Source organism: Bos indicus x Bos taurus, chromosome 16, assembly GCF_003369695.1.
Source record: "Bos indicus x Bos taurus breed Angus x Brahman F1 hybrid chromosome 16, Bos_hybrid_MaternalHap_v2.0, whole genome shotgun sequence".
Classification (NCBI taxonomy): domain Eukaryota; kingdom Metazoa; phylum Chordata; class Mammalia; order Artiodactyla; family Bovidae; genus Bos; species Bos indicus x Bos taurus.
In genome coordinates, this window is record NC_040091.1 from 78,716,658 (window position 1) to 78,737,842 (window position 21,185).

General features: G+C 64.2%; 1 protein-coding gene across 2 annotated transcripts; it reads left to right on the forward strand.

The window, feature by feature from the left end:
- The first annotated feature begins 795 nt into the window (after positions 1 to 795).
- Positions 796 to 20,067, forward strand: INAVA (innate immunity activator). Of its 2 annotated transcripts, none has more exons than XM_027565818.1 (10): positions 796 to 1,063; positions 6,634 to 6,782; positions 7,436 to 7,560; positions 7,836 to 7,952; positions 8,433 to 8,643; positions 13,437 to 13,490; positions 14,283 to 14,493; positions 14,631 to 14,804; positions 16,518 to 17,154; positions 18,447 to 20,067. In XM_027565818.1, exons 1-10 carry the CDS (start codon positions 903 to 905, stop codon positions 18,537 to 18,539), a joined length of 1,932 nt encoding a protein of 643 aa, XP_027421619.1. In that variant the 5' UTR covers positions 796 to 902; the 3' UTR covers positions 18,540 to 20,067. The 2 variants fall into 2 exon arrangements, with proteins under 2 accessions (XP_027421619.1, XP_027421620.1); XM_027565819.1 differs by lacking the exon at positions 796 to 1,063 and adding an exon at positions 4,429 to 4,515.
- Positions 20,068 to 21,185: the final 1,118 nt, after the last annotated feature.

Here is a 21,185-nt window from a genome sequence, read left to right on the forward strand (position 1 = left end):
CCTCGCCTCCTCCTCACCCCACACCCCAAGCTCCCTCAGCTCCCAGACCCTCCCGGGGTCCTTTGCCATTGGGCTTCTGTGCGTCCCGTCGCTGCTGCCCTGGGCTCCTCTCCTGCCCCGACCCTCGGTTCCCGGCACGGCCCCCTCGGGCAGGCAGTGCGGTCCTCGGCCGGGGTCAGCGCCCAGTCCCACCGCTGGCTGCTGTGGGCCTTCCTTCTCTGACCCTGCTGCCGAGTGACCGCGCCTCTAGCTCGGGGATGCCGGGGGGTGGTGCGGGGTGGGGGGGCGCTTGAACTTTGACCCGCCCGGCGGGGCACTAGTAGGAGCTCCGTCAGCGTGGCCCGAACCGGCGGGTGAGCGAATGAATGACGGGCGGGGCGCCGGCTCCGTCAGCCGCAGGAGGCCCCGCAGCCCCCGAGCGCGCCCCCCGCTCCCGGCCGGTCCGCCACCGGCGGGAGGGGCCCGGCCGCGGCCGCCGGGGGCGGGGGGCGGGGGCCCGACGAGGGGGAGAGGGCAGGGCCGAGAGGGCCCGGGGGGTGGGCGCGGCGCCCCCCTTCGCTCAGCCTGACTCTCCAGGCGCGGAAGCCGCCGGGCCGGCCGGAGCGCGCGGAGGGAAGGCGGCCCCGGGCCCGGGAGGAGCCTCCCCCGCCGGGCCGCGGGAACTGGCGGCGCGGGGGGCTCGCGCGGCGCGCGCGTCCGGAGGCGGGGGGGGGCGGCCGGCCCCCCCGAGCCGGGGTCCCCGCGGGACGCCCCCCCACCGCGGGCGCCTCCCCGCCCCGCCGCGCGGCCCCGCCCCGGCTCCCGGAGCGAAATCTCGGGTCTCGGCGCGCGTCTTCCCCCTCCTTCCTCTGGGCCTTGGTACGCCCCAGGGGACAGATGTCTTGGGATCTTTAACATTTGGGATGCTGCGAATGCCGAAGTTAAATGAAATACCTCCGGGGCGGGGAGGCCGGGAGGAGTCGCGGGGGGAGGAGAGCCGGCCTGGACGAGCAGGTCCCCAGGCGGCGAGGCGCGCGCGGGGGGCGCGGGGGCAGGCGGGCGGCGCGGGACCTCCATGGGACAGGTAAGGGCAGCGCCGGGGCGCGGCGCGGGGGCCGGGGCGGCCGAGCCCCCACCCCCCGGTCCTCCGCGGAGGCGGAGGGGGCCCCGGCGGGCAGTGGGCGAATTCGCCGGGGGATGGGAATTCCGAATCCCTACCGTGAAGGCGCGTTTCCGTCTCCTCGACCTTTCTCCTCCGACCTTCCCCACGCCTGCGGACCCCCTGGCAGGTTCCGGGAAGCCAGACAAAAGGAGCCGAGCCTCGGGCCGCCGGGACGCGGAGGGCGCGGTGGGGGAGGGGAGCGGGGTGGACCGGACAAAGGGGCTTTTGGAGGCGAGCCTAGAGGTCTGATTCCAGGGCGCATTCCAGGCCGTCGTGGAGTCCGCCGTCCCTGCCCCACTCCCCCGTCGCTCGCTGCAGGCAAGCACCTTTCCCAGCGGGAGGGGAGCACAGGAGAAAGGAAACAGTTCAAGGAACCGTCTCCCACCCCCTGGGCCTGGAGGGTCCCGGGATGACTCCCTCCTTTCTCTTTTCACTGCTGGAAAGGGAAGACAGCCGCTGACCACCAGTTCGGTGACTGTTGAAATTTTCAGAGTCCCTGAGACTGGTGTTTGCTGGGTGCTGGTGGGGATGGGAGGTGGTCACACCCCCTTGCTTTAACTTCCAACTTCGTGTGTCACACGGAACTTACAGGAGGAACTTTAAAAACATAATGGAGAGTGGATGGATGCAGGAGGTGGGAGAGTCCTCTGATTGAGGACTTCTCCTTAGGAAAAGCCAACAGAGATGCAGCTTCTCCTTTCAAAGATCAGATTCCAAGTATTTTAGGAAACCCCACTTCCTCAGCGACTGGTGGTCCTGGTGATGATGCTCAGGCATGTAGGTCTCAGGGTGCTGGCTGGAAGCAGAACGCTGCCATCCAGCAGGCCTCTGGAATGCCCACCTCCCCCTGGGTACCATGAATCTAAGGGCATGGAGTCCAGGGAGATCCACATCTCAGGGTTCTTGGGAGAGCTGGGTTGCCAATCCCACTCCGAGCCTCACAGCCTGCTGGGCTGGGAAATGCTGCAGGTGAGTTTGAGGGAGCACAGGATCATTGAGGCTTCCTGAGGGTCAGCACACGGACTGATCCTCGTCCTTCTCTTCCTGAACTCAGATGGGGCATTAACCAAGGACAGGCTTCTTAACTGGGTTCATGGGCATGGAAAAGACCCTGATGTTGGAAAGATTGAAGGCAGGAGGAGAAGGGGACGACAGAGGATGAGAGGGTTGGATAGCATCACCGACTCAATGGACATGAGTTTGAGCAAGCTCTGGGAGATGGTGAAGGACAGGGAGGCCTGGTGTGCTGCAGTCCATGGGGTCGCAAAGAGTCAGACACGACTGACCCACTGAACAGCGACAAATGGGCACTGGAGCATCGGTGGATAGAATGAATTCTGAGGGTCTTGTACTCAGATGGGAAAAGGTTTATTTTTCATCAGCCTTTACTGAAAGTTGACATTGCCTTCAGTTATGAAGACAAGATGCCATTGTCAGTAGCTGTGATTTGCCATTAAAAGATGCCAGAGGGCGTCAGGTCACAGAGCCGATGTGATAGCTGTCTAGGAACCTGGGGTGCTGTCGGTCGTACGGAATTGCCAGACTATGGGATCCTGTTTAATATTAACAGAGAAACACATATAGTTTACTATATTGTCTCGTTTTTAGAACTGCATTTCATTATAATTGATTCTCTTAGTGATTCTCTTCATCTTAATGTATTAAAAAATATGCTACAAGCTGATTCTAGAAGCTTCCATCACCTCCCCTTGCTGGGGGATGGGCAAGGTGGAGGCTGAGTGTGCCTCAGGGTCTCCTCTGTTGTGGGAAGACTGACAAAGCTGGAGGGGATGGGGAGGGACAGGGCTGGGGGGCTGCCAGCACTTTTGGGGACCCAGGGTGGGCCCCCCAGCACAGGGGGCTGCCCCCTGCTGGAGCCCCTCAGCCTCAGCCTGGGAAAGACAGGGGTGATCAGCCTGGAGGGTGCTAGCTCACACTTTGGAAAGAGGGTGTGTGCAGGAACGTGAGGGGCGTTGGGGGTGTGTAGGGCGGTAGGGGATGCCTGTGTCCGTGACACGGCTCCGTGGGAGATGCTTGGGGTGACATCTCTGTTGTCCCTTCCCAGGGGGCTGGGGGAGGGAGGTGGCCTTTGGGTTTGGGGGCTGGGGAGGTGGTCTTGGGGCTGGGGTGGGGGAGGTAGGCTGGGGGCTGGGTGCTGGGGAGCCATCTGGAAATGTGTGTAGTGCTGGCAACCCGGGGCGAGGGCCATGGCAGGGAGGGAGGTGGTGGGGGCAGCCTTGGGGGGGTCTTTGCATGGGCAGCACTTGTCTGGTTTCTTCCTCCCGTGCTGTGCTTGTGTGCTTAGCCACTCAGTCATTCTGGCTCTTTGCAACCCTGTGGACTGTAAGCTGCTAGGCTGTTTGAGTCCATGGGATTCTCCAGGCCAGAACACTGGAGTGGGCAGCCATTCATCTCTCCAGGGGACCTTCCCGACCTAGGAATGGAACCAGGGTCTCCTGCCTTGCAGGCGGATTCTTTACCAGCTGAGCCACCAGGGAAGGCCTTCTTCCTGCTGGGGATGGACCACTGGCTGCCTTGGCCCTGCTTCCCTGATGAAACAGGCTGAATTCCAACAGTGCTGGGTTGGCTGAGGGTCCGTGGGGTGGGGACCCGGGGGCTCATGAAGTTCTACTTTGGGCTCTGGCCCCCGGAGTTTGGGGAGTGGGCTTAGAGCCCAGGATCCCAGTGGCCCTCCTGTGGACTAGGCGCAGGACGGTGGGTCAGGGCAGGCCCTGTGGGGCTGGACGCCAGTGACAAGAGGGCGGGTGTGGCCTTGATGATCCTGGCGGGAGATGTCTGGGGTCAGAGGAGGGAACAGCCTAGCCTCCTTGGGGACCCCGGAGCCTCCCCGCTTGGACCGACCTGGGGTTTCTAACCTGGCTTGGCCTGGGCCCCACTTCAGTGGGGGGAGCAGGGACCTGTCTTGTCAGCGTGCAGGCTTCTCGCTGGTGCTCCCCACGTGTGGCCGCGGCGCGCATTCGGAACCTGGGGGGCGGGCAGGGCCCTGAAGGCCTGAGCCCGCTGCCTTCTCCTGGGGTTCCTGCGGGGAGTCCTAGGTCCCATCCCCCGCTGCCCCCGGAAGTGCAGAGGCCCGAGCTGCCTGGGCGGCAGGATTTGTGCAGGGAAGGGCTTGCTCACTGCTCCTCCCTCTGACTCAAGTCGGAACAAGTAACCTGGCTCCCCTGGCCCGGCAGCCTGGGAGGGACGCAGGCGGGCCCCAGGGAGGGCCCGCAGTCGGCCGTCAGCGCGCGGAGCCACCCCGGTCAGAGCGCGGGGCGGCCTGGCACACCCTGAGGCCACACGCTGGGCCCCTCAGCCCCCTGACCAGGACCAGGGGGCATTTCCCTGACGCCTGGACAGAAACCTGGACGCAGGTGAGGCGAGGTAGCTGGCATGGGTCTTTGGGGCAAGGAGCCAGCCGGCCCAGGAGCCCGGCCGTGGACCCTGCTTGTGTCTGGGGCGCAGGGGGCAGGGGTGCTCATGGGCTGAGATGAGGCCCCGACGCAGGGTCCCTGCAGCCGGGGGGCCCCTCCGGAGGGGCTGCTGCACGGCTGAGGCTTCCGTCTCAGCCTGGTGCTGGCCCAGAGGTTCACATTCAGGGCAGGGAGTGACCAGCAGCTGGGGTGCTGTCCAGTGTTCACTGGTGAGGACGGGGGCCCCGGCGGGTGAGGTGAGGAGAGCTCCCTAGATCCCAGCGGCAGCGGCAGGACCCAGGCTTGAATCCTGGGCTCCGAGGTGCCCCAGAGTGCCTGCCCCTGACCTTGGACAGAGAGACGGGGCCCTGAGGGGAGTATCCGGCCAGCCCAGGCCCTCGGTCCCCAGCATCCCTGCTCGCTCCCCGCAACAGCACAGGGGCCTGAGAAGCCGGCCGAGTTGTCACTGCTTCCCAGGGTGACTCCTGAGTGGTTAGTAATTAATTAATAAGTGTGACTAATTGGTGGCTTCCCTCCTCTGACCAGGCAGGCGTGCTCACCCCGATGGCCTCGCTTCATCGCTCAGGCTGGGCCGAGCCCAGCCTCTGGGGAGGCTCAGGCTGGACGTGGGGGATGGGGGTCAGGGGAGCTGCCTGCCCTCTGTCCGGCTCCAGCTCCAGGAGGAAGGAGCATCTGGGAAGGACGGGTCGGGCAGAGGTAGCTCACCCTGCGTGCCCTGGTCTCGGTTCCTCTCCGCGGCATCTCTGCAGAGGGCCCACATGATCCCGCTGTGCATTCTCTAGGCCTCCGTAGAGGACCGGAACTCCGACCTGCAGGCACAAATTGTTTTAGGGCTAGGCTTAGCTGATGCCCAAGGTACTCTGCCGACCGTGCTCTGATGTGGGTCTGCACGGCTGTGTGCAGGCAGCGGTGTGCTCCCCGGTCTGCCAGGCAGGGTCCCTCCCCACACCTGCCCTGCTTGGGCGCAGCCTCCGAGGCCACCTCCTCCCTGCAGCTGACCAGCCCACCTCCCACGCGCGGCGGCGTGCCCTGAGGAGAGGCAGGATAAGCTCCAGACAGAAACTCGGAAGGACTTTTGGACTATTGCTCAATGGCTGACTCAGTGAGGAGGTGGCTGGCTCTCCTTCCAGGCCGCCCGCCGGGGCCCCGCCCGGCCTCCCCACCCCCTCTCCAGCCAGCAGCCGAGGGCTCTGTGGGGACAGTGGCGGGGACAGCGGCCGCCCGCAGGGGTGGCGTGGTCGCTGGTGCCGGCGGACGCTCACCTGGGAGCACTCCTGAGCTGCACGTGCGCTCCCAGGCCAGGGAGGCAGGGTGGCCACCACCTTCCTGTGCCTGCGCTTCGGCAGCTTCTGCTCTGGTCACCCTCTGCTCACACACACACACACATATACACACACACTCACATACCCAGACACATAGACACACACAGACATCCACATACCCACACACACACACACACATAGAACACACACCCATACACAGACACACACACACAGAGATACACAGACACACACGTGCGCGCAGCATGTCGCTCCTGGCTGGGGGCGTGATGCCCTGGTCTCCTCCCCTCCGAGGGGTCTCCCAGGCGTCGTGGGTAGCCCGGGGCTGGTGGGAGGCTTTGGGCACCTGCCTTCGGATGGGCTGCCTGGTGCAGACAGAGCAGGGGCCCTGGGCTGTGGGCGCACACACGGGCCTGGCCGCATGCCAGCATCCTCCCCACGGGGCAGTGGGCATGGGGCACCTCCTGGCACAGACACTCCCCTCCCAGATTTGCCCTCCCCGTTTTTTCCTCCCTGGTGTCGCGGTCCCCCGGGGTCAGCCCTTCTGTTGCCCCCCCGGGCTTCGAGGCTTCTCTGGGGGGCAGCGGTGGCTGTCTAGGCTGGGCTGAGTGTCCACCCAGGGCCGGGTGACCCAGCACTGAGGCCGCCCCACCCCCAGACTCCCTCCCCCAGAGGCCAGGTCGCCACTCCGCAGCCCCGCCCTCATGCATTGGACTAATCCGCTCTGTCTGGAAGCTCGCAGCTTTACCTCTGTCATTTTTTGTTGTTCTTTTAAAAGCTGGGGAAACTCCAGGCCACCTCTGTGTCCTGGCCTGGGCTGGGAAGGTTGTCGGCCCCTCCTCCTCCTCGCCCCCTCCTCCCAGAAGCCCACCATGGACAGCAAGGATGAGGTCAGCGACACAGACAGCGGCATCATCCTGCAGTCAGGTGAGTGGCTCAGGCCCCCCAGTCCCCAAGTCCCTGAGCCCTCGACTCCTCCATCCCCTGAATCCATGAGTCCTGGGCTCTGGGCCCTGAGGGTTGCAGGGCAGACACCGGGAGGGCTGGAGGGCTTTCCTTGCTGGGGGTCTGGCCGGGAGCGTGGGTCCTGTCTGGGCAAGTATCTACAGCGCTCTCCCTTGGCGCCACCATCCCTCAGAAGCTGGAAAATCTTATCTGGTTGGGGTGAGGGGCTGAGGCTCTGGTCCGTGCAAGCTGGTGGGCCCAGTGGGGACTGGTTTGGACAGAGGACCAGAGAGAAGAGGTGTGGGTGGTGTGTGTGCGTGCGTGTGAGAGAGAGAGGAGAAGAAGCAGAGAAAGCAGTCAGCGGCCGTGGGTGGAGGGTGGGATGGGAAGGGGTGAACCCTGACCACCGCCGCCCGCACAAGGCTGGTAGGGCGGCCCGTCCTCCGAGGGGTCCTGGGCCGTCGGGCGGCGGGAGACAAGCCGGTTTGCGGCTGTAACAGGGCACCGTGGTAGCCGGCCCGCAGTCTGGACAGGTGTGAGACTGTGAGCCCGCCTGTGCATCACCGGCCGGGCTGGGGCTGGCGGGGAGGCAGCCAGGACCGGCCGTTCTGAGCACACGGCCCTGTCCCCAGCAGGCCCCGACAGCCCGGTGTCCCCCGCGAAGGAGCTGACCCACGCCGTGCGGAAGCAGCAGCGGGCCCTGGAGGAGCGGCTGGAAGCCTGCCTGGAGGAGCTGAGGAGGCTCTGCCTGCGGGAGGCGGTGAGGGCTGCAGGGCTGCTCGGTGGGGCTAAGAGCCAGGGGACGGATGCCTCCCCCCCCACCGCAGCTCTCCCTGGGGGGGCCATGTGGATGGAGGCGCCCGGGGGGAGGCCCGGCCCCGGGGAGCAGGAGGGACAGCCCTGGACCTGGGGTGGGCGGAGGTGGCAGGGGTCGCTGGGGCCAGGCGGACATGGGCCCGAAGGCCTGCTGGACAGTGCTCCGCCCAGGGCCCGGCCTGTGAGAGCCGCCCGGCGCGACCTCGTTCCCCCCTGCAGGAGCTGACGGGCATCCTGCCTGCGGAGTTCCCCCTCAAACCCGGGGAGAAGGTCCCCAAGGTCCGCCGCAGGATCGGAGCCGCTTATAAGCTGGACGAGTGGGCCCTGCACAGGGAGGTGAGTCTGCCGGGCGCCGTCCTGGGTCCCCGAGGCGGACGGCTCTGTCCCCAGGCCACCACTCCACCGCTTGGGGCGCTTGGCTCCCGGTGGACGAGGGGCCCCGCCCACGCGTCACCCACAGGGGCCTCGGGGAAGCCCTGCCTGGGCAGAAACTGGAAGGGCCGGGGCCTCAAGGGAGGACGCTGGGCCAGTCCCCTCAAGGGCCGAAGGGCAGCCGCCTGGACGGGTGGGTTGCTCGGCTCTCGGCCTGTCTTCCTCTTTCTCAGCTCGGGTGGAGGGCCGTGGGGGTGGATCGGGTCCTCGGCCCCGCCCTGTGCTGTGAGGGGTTGCAGAGCCTCTGGGCTCGTCTGCCCTTCGGTTGGATGGGAACGTGTCCACCCCGGCCCCCACCCCGCGGGGCTCAGCCCGAGGCTGCCAGTTGGGTCCCAGGGCGGGTGTTGGGGGCTGCCCGGGGTCGCTGATCGCGTGCTCCCCCAGGACCCACTGAGCGGCCTGGAGCGCCAACTGGCCCTGCAGCTGCAGATCGCTGAGGCAGCGCGGCGCCTGTGCCGCGAGGGGAACCTGGGCCGCCAGGTGCGCCGGCAGCGCCAGCACGCGGTGCGCCTGGAGGAGGAGAAGCTGCGGCAGCTGCAGCGCTGCCTGGGGGAGCGGCAGGGGCGCCCCCCACCCGGCCCGGCGCCCGGCCCAGGTGAGCCCCAGTCCCCGGGGGGTACCACCCTCCCGGGGGCCGCCACGCCCCTCCACCGCCCCCATGGACCTCAGCCGGCCCCACCCCCTTCCCCAGGACTACCCCCCTCCCCGAGACCCCGCCCCACTTAGAAAACAGCAGGCTCCTCCCTTCTGCTTCCTGCTTGAAATACACCGCCTGGACAGGGGCCTCGCAGGCTGTCCGCTTATCTCCAGGGCGTGTTCAGCCCTGCTGCCCCCAGCCCACAGGGTGGGTGGCGTGAGGCTCTGCTGTCCTCTGTGGGCGCTCCTGAGGTCCCGTTCTGAGCATGTCTGCCCAGGGGGCCGCTTCAGGGCCCGCGGCTCTCCTGGAAGTCCAGCTCCACCCGCGCACCCGCCATCCCCAAAGCCCTGCAGAATCTAGACCCGCCGGGTCGGGAGCGGCCCCCTGCTCTCTAGTTACTGAGCCTCAGGCCGGTCCCTGGACGGCAACTGGTCCAGCCCAGCGCCTCTCCTGGCGGAAGGTTCTGGGCCCTCAGCCCGACTCTCTCTTTCTCCTGACCCGAGCCCCACTCGTCGGGTTGGTTCTTGGAGGCCTCCCTCCCGTTCCATCCCCTGCGCCACTCCCTCAGGCCTCTCCTGGGCCCCGGGCCTGCTGAGAGCCGGTGGCTCTGCATGGAACTGGACTCCAGGCCTCACCGGGCTCCCCAGCCCCCACCCCCGCCCCTCAGGGTGGGCTTCCTGCCGGGGCGCCCTTGGAGGCTGAAGTCTTGGTCCCTGTGCGGCCCCACGGTGGTGCGGCAGGCAGACAGTCGTCTCCACACTGTCTCAGGGGTCCCTGCCACCGCACATCGCCTCTAATTCAGGGGGGAAAGGTGGGCCAGACACCTCGCCGGTCCCCCAACAGCCAGGAATAGGGGCAAGCGAGGAGGGGGGCCTCCATGAGCCGGCTGACCCGGTAGAGCCAGGAGACAGGGAGCCGGCAGGGCTGGACAGCGACCCCTGGGCAGACCGGCGCTGAGGGGAGAGGCCCCCGGCCCCTTCCCTTCCCGACCGCACCCGGGACGCGGCCTCTCCTTGGAAGGCAGCAGCTGACCGGCACCTGAGCCCCGAGGGCCCACCGGGCTGGTGGGGAGTGGCCACGTCCGGTCCGTGTGTTCGCACCTCCTGTATGCCTTCCGGGCTTGCTCCGTGCCGGGCCCTGACCACAGGCCTGCGGTGGGGGCGGGGGCGGTGGGGGTGCTGCTCCGCTGCCACCTTTGTGACAGTGACGCTTCTTGTCGGGAGTGCAGAGCAGGCCAGGACACGCCTGGGGCTTTGGCCAGCCGGCCCCTGGGAGACGGAGGCAGGCATGCAGTCCAGGGCAGACAGAGCCACGGGGAAGGGACCAGTGCAGCAGCGCGTCCACCCTCCTGATCAGAGAAACAGGCCTGCTCTCTGCACGCAGTCCTGTCCCGACAAGGCCGAGGTCCTGGGTTCCAGCGTCCTCTCTTGGGAGCCCAGGAGTGGGTGGTTGGAGACAAGTAGTTCCTGCCCTGTGGCTCCTCTGCCCAGCCGGGCTCGCCCTGAAACAAGGAAGTAGAGAGGAGTTGATAATTAGTAGCTGAAAGGTGTTTTGAGTTAAAGAGAAAAAAAAAAAGCAAACAGACTAACCAAAAAACTAACAGAAATCCACCCACCCTCTTGATTATTCAATTTGCAACTGTACCTGTTCCAGGTGAGAGGAACTGGCTGGCCCTGCACAGGTGGTGGGGAGTGGTCCCGTGAGGGACTCATTGCCCACAGGGAGCCTGGGAGAAATGCCCCCAGTGCTGATCTAACGCAGCAGGTGCTCGGGACGCCTCTGGATGGACAGCGCCCGCTTTTAGCAACACTAGTAGAATTTCTCGGATGACAGAAACGTTCCAGACCCATGTGGGGCTGTAGGGCGCTTGGATTGTGCCTGTGTGGCTGAGGGACTAAATTTCCGCTTTATTTAAAATAGCCACATGCAGCTGTTGGCTGTGGGTTGGATGGTGGTGCTTGGAGGGTGCTCAGTGGGGTGAGTGCCCTCCTCCCGGGGTGTCCTGCTGCTGCTGCAGGGCCCGGGGCTCAGTGTGGCCACGGCAGCGAGCAGCCTTCTTGAGCAGGGCCTCCGGGTCCCCACCCGTGTAATCCGGTGGTGGGCAGGGGCCTCGGGGTCCCCACCCGTGTAATCCGGTGGTGGGCAGGGGCCTCCAGGTTCCCACCCGTGTAATCAGGTGGCGGGCAGGGGCCTCGGGGTCCCCACCCGTGTAATCAGGTGGCGGGCAGGGGCCTCCAGGTTCCCACCCGTGTAATCCAGCAGCGGGAAGGTGTCCCCACCCGTGTAATCCGGCGGCGGGCAGGGGCCTCCAGGTTCCCACCCGTGTAATCCAGTGGTGGGCAGGGGCCTCGGGGTCCCCACCCGTGTAATCAGGTGGCGGGCAGGGGCCTCCAGGTTCCCACCCGTGTAATCCAGCAGCGGGAAGGTGTCCCCACCCGTGTAATCCGGTGGTGGGCAGGGGCCTCCGGGTCCCCACCCGTGTAATCAGGCGGCGGGCAGGGGCCTCGGGGTCCCCACCCGTGCACTGCTCCTCTCAGTCCATGGGGTTCTGATGACAAGGATTTGGGCTGACGGCTGGGGGGATGGCTTTCTTCCCAGACCACGTAGTCAAACCCAAAACACACGACTCTCACCCCTGTGACAGGAGCAGTCCCACAGTGTCCTCAGCTGACACTGGTGAAACAGAAGTGACTCGACTCCTCGGGTTTCTGTAAAATATCAGAGGCTGGGAAGCAGGATTCAGGAAGAGGATGTCTCCCCAGGTGAACCCTAAAGCACAGAATGGTGTCAGCTGAGCTGGCCCAGCAGCACGGTTTACAGACTGCTCTGTGTGAAGGTTCTCATTCATTTTTTTTAAGCATTTTTTAAAATAATGATATATTGATGACATAATGTCCACAACAGTTTTTTCTTTAAAAAAAAATAGTTATTATTTATTTGGGCTTCCCTTGGGGTTCAGACGGTAAAGAATCCAGCTGCAATGCCGGAGACCTGGGTTCCATCCCTGGGGGTCGGGAAGATCCACTGGAGAAGGGAACGGCTACCCACTCCAGTATTCTTGCCTGGAGAATCCCATGGACAGAGGGGCCTGGTGGGCTACAGTCCATTTTTTAAATGAATATTAGTGGAATAATGTCCGTAACCGTTTTTCTTTTTTAAAAAAAAACACTATATATTTGGCTGCCTTGGGTCTTCATTGCAGCACATGAACTTGTCCCTAGTCACAGCCTGGAATCTTACTTTCCTGAACAGGGCTCAAACCTGTGTCCCTGCATTGGAAAGTGGATTCTTAACCACTGGACCACCCGTCCCCCTACTTCATTTAAACTGAGGAGCAAAGACTGACAAACTTCTGTAGTGGTCCAAAGAGTAGATCTTTTAGGCTCGTGGGCTGTACTGTCTCGGTCACCACTACTCAACTCTGCCCTCATATCATGAAAGCAGCCAGACGTTACGTAAAGAAACTCGTAGCTGAGTTTCAATGAAACTTTATAAAAATAGCCAATTACCTGAGTTTGTCCCACAGGCCTGCCATCAGCCAATCCTTGTTAGAATTTTCAGATGGCTGGAAACTAAATCCTGAAGTTTTCTGAGTAAGGACCTCTGCACGAGAAGCTAGCTAACAGCAGAGCCCGTAAGTGGTGATGAGCCAGACTGGTCAGACTGTCTGGGTGTGAATCTGACTCAGCCACCTAATGCCAGACTGACCTGAGCTATTTTATCAGCTCATCCATGCCTCTGTGGCCTCAGCTGTTACACGGAGATGGAGATGTAACCTCACAGGGTACTAAGCACCAAGTAGAGCCCAAGAGAAATATTAGCCGTTGCGAATTTGCCCTCATCCTCGTTCTCAAACGTGGTTGAAAATGCTTTGTGAGCTACTTCTTTGTCGTGTTAGGTACAGACCCAGGGTCTGAAGTTTCAGTTTGCTCAGACTGAAAGTGTTAGTCTCTTAGTCGTGTCTGCCTCTTTGCGGTCCCATGCGCTGTAGCCCACGAGGCTCCTCTGTCCATGGGATCCTCCAGGCAAGAATCCTGGAGTGGGTTGCCATGCCCTTCTCCAGGAGATCTTCCCGTCAGGGGTTGAACCCAAGTTTCCTGTTTGGCAGGTGGGTTCTTACCATCCGAGCCACCAGGGAAGTTTGTTCAGGGGCAGCGGCAAATTCACGTCCTCTGACTCCCGGGTCCCCGGACTGTGCCCATACTGAAGTGCTCCCCCTGTGAGTTCCGGAGGCTGCCCTGTCATCAGTGACGGACCTCCCCAATTCAGCCAGCCAGACCGCCCTTGAATTGTCCCAGGACCCCGCAGGCCCAATTCCCACTCACACTGCTCGTCTGTGGGTCTCAGGTTTGGGGTCCTTGAGTTGCATTGTATTTGTGGTAGCAGAAGTCTATAGCCAATTAGTGAAGTCTCTACAGTAGAGTCTAGAATGACCCTCTCTGCCTCCGCCCTCCCCAGCCTGGAAAGCCTGCCAGCACGGGGCCTGGGGAAGTGGAGGCCCAGAGCGTTGACAGGATTCTTTGAGGCTGCACAGCTAGTACAAGGCCTGCATTAAAAGCAGATTTCCCGTTTCCTCACGCCAATCTTCTGACTTTTTTCTCCTTCCCAGTAATAAAGTCGCACCCAGCCTGGTGCTGAGCGCCGGTCGGTGCTTCCTGATAAGGAGTGCTCTCAGGAGAGGAGGGGCAGGCGGGTCGCCAGCAGTGCAGGGGGCGTTCCTCACCCGCTCCTCTCCCCTTTGGCTTCCCCAGAGCTCAGCGCCTCGGATGACAGCTCTCTGTCGGACGGGCTGCCCCGGGAGGAAGGTGAGAGGGGCTTCGGGACTCTTGTCAGCTGGGCTCCTGCGTGAGTTTACTGGAGAGTTCCCTTAGTGAGCTGAGGGGTGAGGGGCGCAGGGCAGGCCCAGAGTCTGCTCCATGGGGTCGCTGAATCCCACGTGCACCTGCTGGCCTCGAGGACAGCCGGCTCATCACTGGTGCAGGCGCTCAGTCACCCCGGCAGGAAGGTAAGTCCCGCAGAGCGTTGGGCGCCGGGCCCCTGCTGTGGCCTGAGACTCAACCTTTACTTCAATGCGTGCCATTCGCAGCCTCAGCTGTCCGCCACAGCTGCTGCCCTTTGTGAAAACAGGGCAGAACCGAGGGAATAACCACAAGTTCATACGCTGAGCACCCTGCCTACAAACCCTAATGATGCTAGGGGAGGGGGTCCAGGTGGACCAAGAGGGTGGTACGGTCCTGCCCAGGGGAGGGCCCAGGCCGGTCAAGAAGACACACACATGGGCGCAATGTGGCAATAAAAACAGGGAAACGGGAGGTCAGCTGCAGACATGACACCAGGAGCAAAGGATAGAAGGTGGAGTCCTGCGGGCCAGGAGAGTCAATCTGGGGGGGGCTTCCTGGAGGAGGCAGGTGTAACGTGGCGCCGTCAGGGAGTGAGTCCCAAAGGAGAAGAAAGTGTTTTGGAGCATCTGGGCCCAGAGCCCTGGCCTGGCATAGCTGGACAAACAGCCACGGGAGGGAGAGCAGGGAGCAGGCTGTGGAGGTTCTAGTCGGGCCGGTTCCCCCGCCGCTCCTCTCACCGGTTTCTTTTACCTGCAGAGGCACCGCAAGTGCCAAAACCGCCCCTGGAGGCCCCAGATCCACCCGCCAGGCCTCTCCCGCCCCAGAGCCTCGAGGGGCTGCAGCCAGCAGGCCCCGCGATGGGGGGCCTGGAGCGGGCCCCCATCCAGAACAGCCCCTGGAAGGAGACGAGTCTGGACCACCCCTATGAGAAGCCCAGGAAGTCTTCCGAGGCTGGAAGCGAGTCCAGGTCAGGCGAGAGGAAAGGAGGGCTGGAGGCGGGTGGGCCCTGGGGGAGGGGGCTTCCCACCGTGTGATGCTGCGGGCTGGCACTCCTGGGTGGAGGCATTCCCGCTGCTGACCCGTCTCCAATCCCTCCACCTCCAGCAGCCCGGCCAGCACCCCACAGGATGGGCCGAGCACCTCCAGCCTCTGGCTGCTGGAGCCCGCCTCCTACTGCGTGGTCCCCATCCGCAGTGTTCCTGGGCAGCGGCAGGGCCGTACCAGTGCCCCGGCCACCCCTGACATGCAGGGCAGGAGGGGCCATTCGCAGCCCCTGAGGTAAGAGCCAGGCCCCCCAGACATCCAGGGAGAATCTAGAGGGCGGCGGCTCCCAGGGCTGTGGGACACCTGTGGGCGACACGGGGCTTGTGCAGTGGCTTCTCCTGGAGACTCTTTCTCAAGCACCTCTCAGCAGAGGCTGCGCCCCAGCAGGCAAAGCTAAGGGCAAGTCACTTATGAAGCAACTTGTTTTCTTCCAGAGGCTCCGGTGTTCTCTCTTTGCATGACCTTTCTCCCCATCCAGAAGACTGTCTTGTTGGGGGAGGATAGTGTCTTGGTAGGGACTCCTGCGGTGGGCTGTGATTGTTTTGGGATTGTCCCTGGCAACGGACAGTTCACGTTTTCAGTTGATGTCCGTTGACTCTCACTACTTGGGTAGTTATGTCCTGTGATGTCACCACAAACCACTGCTCCCTGGGACACACAGGGTCACAGCTGCTGGCCTGTCAACGGATCGACACGTAAACTTGTTTTATGGAGTTTCTGTTGAAAGACACCTTATCTAATATATACCACTGACTCACTGAACTCTCAGGGCCAGCAGCCTGAGAATGCACACCTGCACGGAGCTCATCTAACCCGTATTTTCTCCGTAAATCATGCCCTGGCTTCCTTGTGCTCCGGACACTAGGCAGCCCTGCAGCACCAGCTTCAGGGCCGTCTTAATCAGTGAAATCACCTACAGAGGCATAAAAACACGAAAGCATGACACTTTCTGTGTCATAGACTGTGGAAAGGGCCTTTGTGTGCAGGGTAAGAGCTGAGGTCTCAGCCTGGAGAGCCTGTTGGGCAGCTCAGAATCTTCACCACCCTGTGTGTGTCCACACGTGACCAGAGAGTCTGGGAGTGTTGATTTGGAAGTTGCAAATCCATTCGAGCATCAGGTGAATTCACAGATACAGAACCCATGAACGATGAGCACCCACTGCGCCCTCCTTTCTGAGTCCTCTGCCCTCTGGGGCTGGTTTCAGTGACCACCGCTTGATCAGTGAGCCAGGGATGATGGGCAGTGTTGGCCACGCCCTCCCAGGGGTCCAGGGCAGCCTCGGGACCTGGCTGGGTTCTCGTGTCAGGTTAGCTGCCCATGGGCGGCACTGAAGTCCAGCAGTGCATGGTCCAGTGTACATACCCGGGCCTTTAACACACGGCCTGTGTGCAGATCGGTGAAAGGCATCCCCTCTGGATGGGCAGGCCTGCTCGCTCCTGAGAGGCTGGCAGGGGGAGAGTGGATTCCTGACCGGCTGGCTCTCCTGGGCTAGTGTCCTGGAGAGGGCGGCTGTCCCAGCTGTCTGGGGCCGCCATACAGAGCCCTTCGCCGGGACAGAAGCCACCGTCTCCCAGTCTGGGGGCTGAAGTCCAGGCCCCAGGTGTCCCGCAGTGGTTTCTCCCTTGGCCTCAGCCCTGGGCTCTCCGCCCTTGACGAGCTTGTCCCTCAGTGCCACAGGCCAGTTTCAGGCCTTCATCTCGGATGTTTGCCAGTGTCCACCCAGACAGATTGTGTGGACGAAATGCCACCGGACCGCTTGCCCCTGATGGCAGAGACCAGGAGGCAGCTGTGGCCTACCTCGCCCCCAACCCGGGCTGGCCCTGCAATGTAGCAGGAGCGGGTAGGGTGCAGGAGGGGCGTGTAGGACGCTAGGTGGGCCGGGCGATGCCTCGGTCCCTAGATCCCCTGAGGCACGGCTGGCTCAGTGCCCCTCTTTCTCCCCGCAGGAGCGACCCCTTCCGCGCGGGCCCCGACGGCCGGGGTCGCAGCGCCCTCCCGCGGCGCCGCCCCACTTACTACACGGTGACGGCGCCGGAGCCCTGCTGTGCCCGCCCCGCACCCGCGCCGCGCGCCTGCCGCTCATGCTCCGAGGACAGCGGCTCCGAAGCGTCCAGCCTGTCGCACCCCACGCCGCCCGGCAGCAGCAGCCCCGACATCTCCTTCCTGCGGCCCCTCTCCCCGCCCGCGCCGTCCCGCCCGCCCCGCGGCCCCGCCGCGCCCCGGCCCCGGCCGCCCCCCGCCTGCCTGCGGGCCACGCGCTACGTGGTGCTGGCCGAGGGCCCCCCGCCGCCTGCCCAGTGGGCCGAGTGGGGCCCGGGCCGCGGCGAGGACGCGGCCCCCGCGCGCTGGCAGCGCCCGCCGCCCGCCCACGGCCGCGTGGCCCGGACGCCCTCGCTGCGCGACCACCCGGCGGGCCGCGGGCTCAGCAAGGCTGCCGTGTCCGAGGAGCTCAAGTCGTGGCACGAGCGGGCCCGGCTCCGGAGCGCGCGCCCCCACTCGCTGGACCGCCAGGGGGCGTTCCGCGTGCGCAGCCTGCCGCCGGGCGCCGACAGCTTTGTGCGGGCGCCCGCCCCGCGCGGACAGGTACGCGCCCTGGCCCGGCTCTCCGCGTTCTGGGTCCCTGCTGGCCCAGCGCAAAGCCCAGAGCCGGCAGTCCGGGGGCCTGGCAGCCCTCGGCTAGGAAGAACAGCCCCCGGACGTTTCCTTACGGCTCTGGGAAGCCCTTGGGAAGACTCCCATGGGGGCCTCCAAAGTTTGCCTGCTCAAGAGCGCGTGCCCACGTACGCCGGTGGAGGTTACCCCCCCGGACACCTAAAACATCTCCCCCTAATGGCTCCACCGAGGATCTCCCAGACAGGCCTCTATTCGTAATCCGAAATCCAATCCCATCACCCTCAGATTTCCTGACTTGAGGTCCCAGGACAAAGAGTCTGGAAAGGGTTTGCAGGAGGCGAACCTGTGGCCACCGGTCAGCTCCTCCCCACCCCCACTCCCCTTCCATCACCCAGCTGAGAAGCAGGCTGACCTGCGGTTAAGTGCCCAGGCCCTGGTACAGGTCAGCCTCGCCCCTTAGCAGTCGGGTTGGGGCTGGTGAGTCGCACTCCCATCATGTCACCCCTTCTGTAAAGCGGGAGCAGTAAAGGACCCGTCCGCTAGGGGCAGTGCTGCGCGTGAAATGGCAGAGCCCTGTGTGGTAAGCCCGGGCTGAGAGGGGTTCCTGTCAGCCGGGACCAGGGACCGGGTTGGTGGGCAGCTTGTAGGTGGAGCACCCCAACATGACATAGGGTGGCCGCCCTGGTTTCTGTGCCCAATTTCTTCCTACAGAACAAGGGCACCAGGCAGGAGCCTGCCTTTGCTCTTGCCCCGGTACGAGGGCTCTGCAACGGCCATGCTCCTGAAGTCCCAACAGGCCGCTTCCTGAGACCCGAGGCTCTGGCAGGCCCCACCGCTCCTCCCTCCCCGCCCCCAGCTCTCTGGGCTGCAGCTGGCCTCCCGGGCCTGGCAGCACCCTGGCTCCCGTCCCAGCCGCACCCTCCACCGAAGCGCCTTCCCCTTCCCACGAGCTGGGACCTGTCCTTGGCTCAGGCCCAGCCCAGCCCCATGTGCCAGATGGGAGGGTGATGAGAACTGAGCCCAGGAGAGGCGGGCAGAGCAAAGGTCGAGGTGCCCGTCACACCCCGAAAAGAACTGGGGCGGAAATGCATAGGGCCATCTCTGGGCCCAGAGAGCCTCTGGGGAGGCAGGGGCTGGGTGGCTGGGCCGGTGCTGCCGCCGGTCAGCAGCCTTCAGGGACAAGGGTGGGGTGGCTGGGCGTGCTGTCCCGACACCTCTACCTGGTTAGCTCACACGCCTTTCCTTTCCTCCTGGCCTGGCAGGTGCCCACGGTGTGCGTGCTCCGGAGATCGCCTGAGGGGGCCCCCGTGCAAGTTTTTGTACCTGAGAATGGCGAGATCATGAGCCAGGTGTAACCCCGGGCTGCAGACACCCCGGCTGGCTGCTGGAAGGAACTGGTTCCCAGCAGGGCTGGGGCTGCAGCCACCCCCTCTCAACGCCCTCTTCAGCTCCCTTCCCCCATCGCAGGTCGATGACCTGGAGCTGAGACTTTTTTTTTAATCAGTTTTTGTTCAAAAGCCCTGGCCTAAGGATTTATGTTTGTGGTTTGTCCGCACGATCCCTGTGATAGGATGCTTTATTTCCCAGAGACTGGCCTACTGGATGCGAGGCCTTGCCTCTGACTGGTGGTATCTCTCCATGTGCCAGATGGGTGGCAGGGGATGCCTGGAGCAGAGAGGGCCACGGCAAGTTCCCCCAGCGCTCTGGAGAACGACCCTGGGGCCTCCTCCCCCACTACCGCTGGGGGTGGTCTCCCTGTCCCCATTCCCAGCGCCCGGGCATAATCGTACCGGGCTGGGCGCATCCTCGTAATGGTGCCAGGCTTGGCGCGTCCTGCCCTCCCTATTGTGCTCTGTGATGCACGCACCAAGGGCTGGGTTAAAGGTCAGTGTGTCCCGGTGGAGTCTTGTCTTCGTGGGCCCTGCTCTTTTCCTGACCCTGCGGGGCCCTGGTCACTGTACACCTGCGTCCTGCAGCCCCCAGCACCGAACCAGGCCCAGGAGCCTCGGGTCCGAGGAGGCCTCTCTGGTTCGGAGCGTCAGGAGGCCCAGGTAGGGGCTGACCACCTCTGGGCCCCATGAGGAGTGGCAGGCCCCCACCTGCTGACGTCTTTTTGTCGTTGTCCCAAGAACCAACAATGCACACGTGCTTTTAGAAAAATGCCCCTTGTGGCGTTACCCCGGGGGTGGGAGTGTCACTGCTTCTCCCCACCCGTGTACCTCTGTCCTGAGACCAGATCTCCTTGAAGGAGGGCAAGTCCTTGCTTTACAGACATGGGACACTCGCCCTGCAGGTGTTACTGAATTGTCCTAGCACTGAGACTTGAGGGCTGGCCGTGCCAAGCTGATCTGTGGTCCCGGGCTCTTGTCCTAGTAGGGCCTCTTCTGCCTGGTCAGACCCCCAAATGGAGCACCCTGCTCGCAGGAGAGAGACGCTGAGTCAAGGCTGGGAGGGGCAGGGCACACTAGGCTGACTTTGCCCACGCGGCGTCCTCCGTCTGCAGGGTGGAAGCTGGGGAGACTGCTTGAGGACCCGGGAACATCCTGACCCGGATGAGACCCACTTCTCCCACTGCCTGGGCCACCTGGCTGAGGGGTCAGGAGGAGTTAGGGGGCCTGCGGGGAAGCCCGCATCCCTGCCCTTCCTGGCCTGCAGCTTCCCAGTCTGGGGCCACCTGGGCACAGCCACCCATCCCCCGGTCCTCGTGGAGCACAGCGCTCCTTGGGTTAGCACCCCACATACGTGTGCGCCCCGCATGTTAACTTATTGCTCCTGTGTGACGCCCGGTGCACCTGAGAAGTGGCTGTGTTCTCGGCTGTGTGGCTGGAGATGTGGGGTTTCTGTGCCAAATACTCCAATAAACTCTGTGGTTTGTGAGGCCGAGCTGGTGAGGAAGGTTCTTATGCACCGAGTTTCCAGCTGATGGTCTGCCCAGGGTGGTCTGGTCAGGGCCCTAGGGAGCAGGTTGGTGGGAAGTGTCCTGGGCAGGATGGGAGGAGGAGTCAAAGCTCCTGGGTCGTCCCCCACCCCGCCGCCCCACCAGGGCCCAAGGAACTGGGCTCTGAGGGTGCTTCATGGGAAGGATGGGGCCGCAGCAGCCCCTGGGAGTCCCAAGGCGGTGATGGGCGTGGTCCGGCCGTGGGCGTGGTTCAGTGATGGGCGCTGCTCAGTGGTGGCTGAGCTCAACGATGGGCGTGGCTCGGTGGTGGGGGGTGTTCAGTGGTAGGCGTGGCTTGGTAATGGGTGGGATTCAGTGATGGGCGGTGCTCAGCGATAGGCGTGGCTCGGCGATGGGGGTGGTTCGATGGTGGGTGGTGCTCAGTAGTGGGCGTGGCTCGGCGATGGGCGGTGCTCGCTGGTGGGCGGGGCCCCGCAATGGGCGTGGCTCAGCGATGGGCTCCTCCACCGCCCCGAGTTGAGGCTCTTGTGCGTAACAGCCCCAGCGCCTCGTCTCCAAAGCCGGAAGTGGGCGGTCCCGGGTCCGAGACCCGCGGGGCGAAGGGAGCCAGGTCCACACCCGCCCTGCAGGGGCCGCTCTGGAGCCGGCGCGGCGCCCTCTGGAGGCACAATCCCAGGACCGGGTGGACCCAGAGCTGAGGCGCTGCGTTAGGTGAGGGCTCCCTCCGCCGCCCTCACAGCACCCCCGGGGCAGGCCAGGCAGGTGCCCCGGGCCCGAGGGGCTGGGCTTCAGGGCCTGAGGCGCCCCACGCAGGGGCAGGCTCCGAGGGGACGCGGCCGGCTCTCTGGACCCCCGACCTCAGACCTGGCCCCCTTCCGCCGGGCTGAGTCACACGCTGTGGGTGCTGTGAAGAGGGAGGCCCGGGGAAACCGTGACCGGTGTCCGGAACCCCAGCATGCGGGCCGAGGTCGGTGCGCCCCGGCAGAGGGAGCGCCGGAGTACAGCGGGCAGGACAGGACGCGGGAGGACATGGGCCTCCGGGTCTCCCCTGGGACGGAGGCAGGGGGCGCCCCGGCTGGGGGACCGAGCTTCTAGGGCAGGC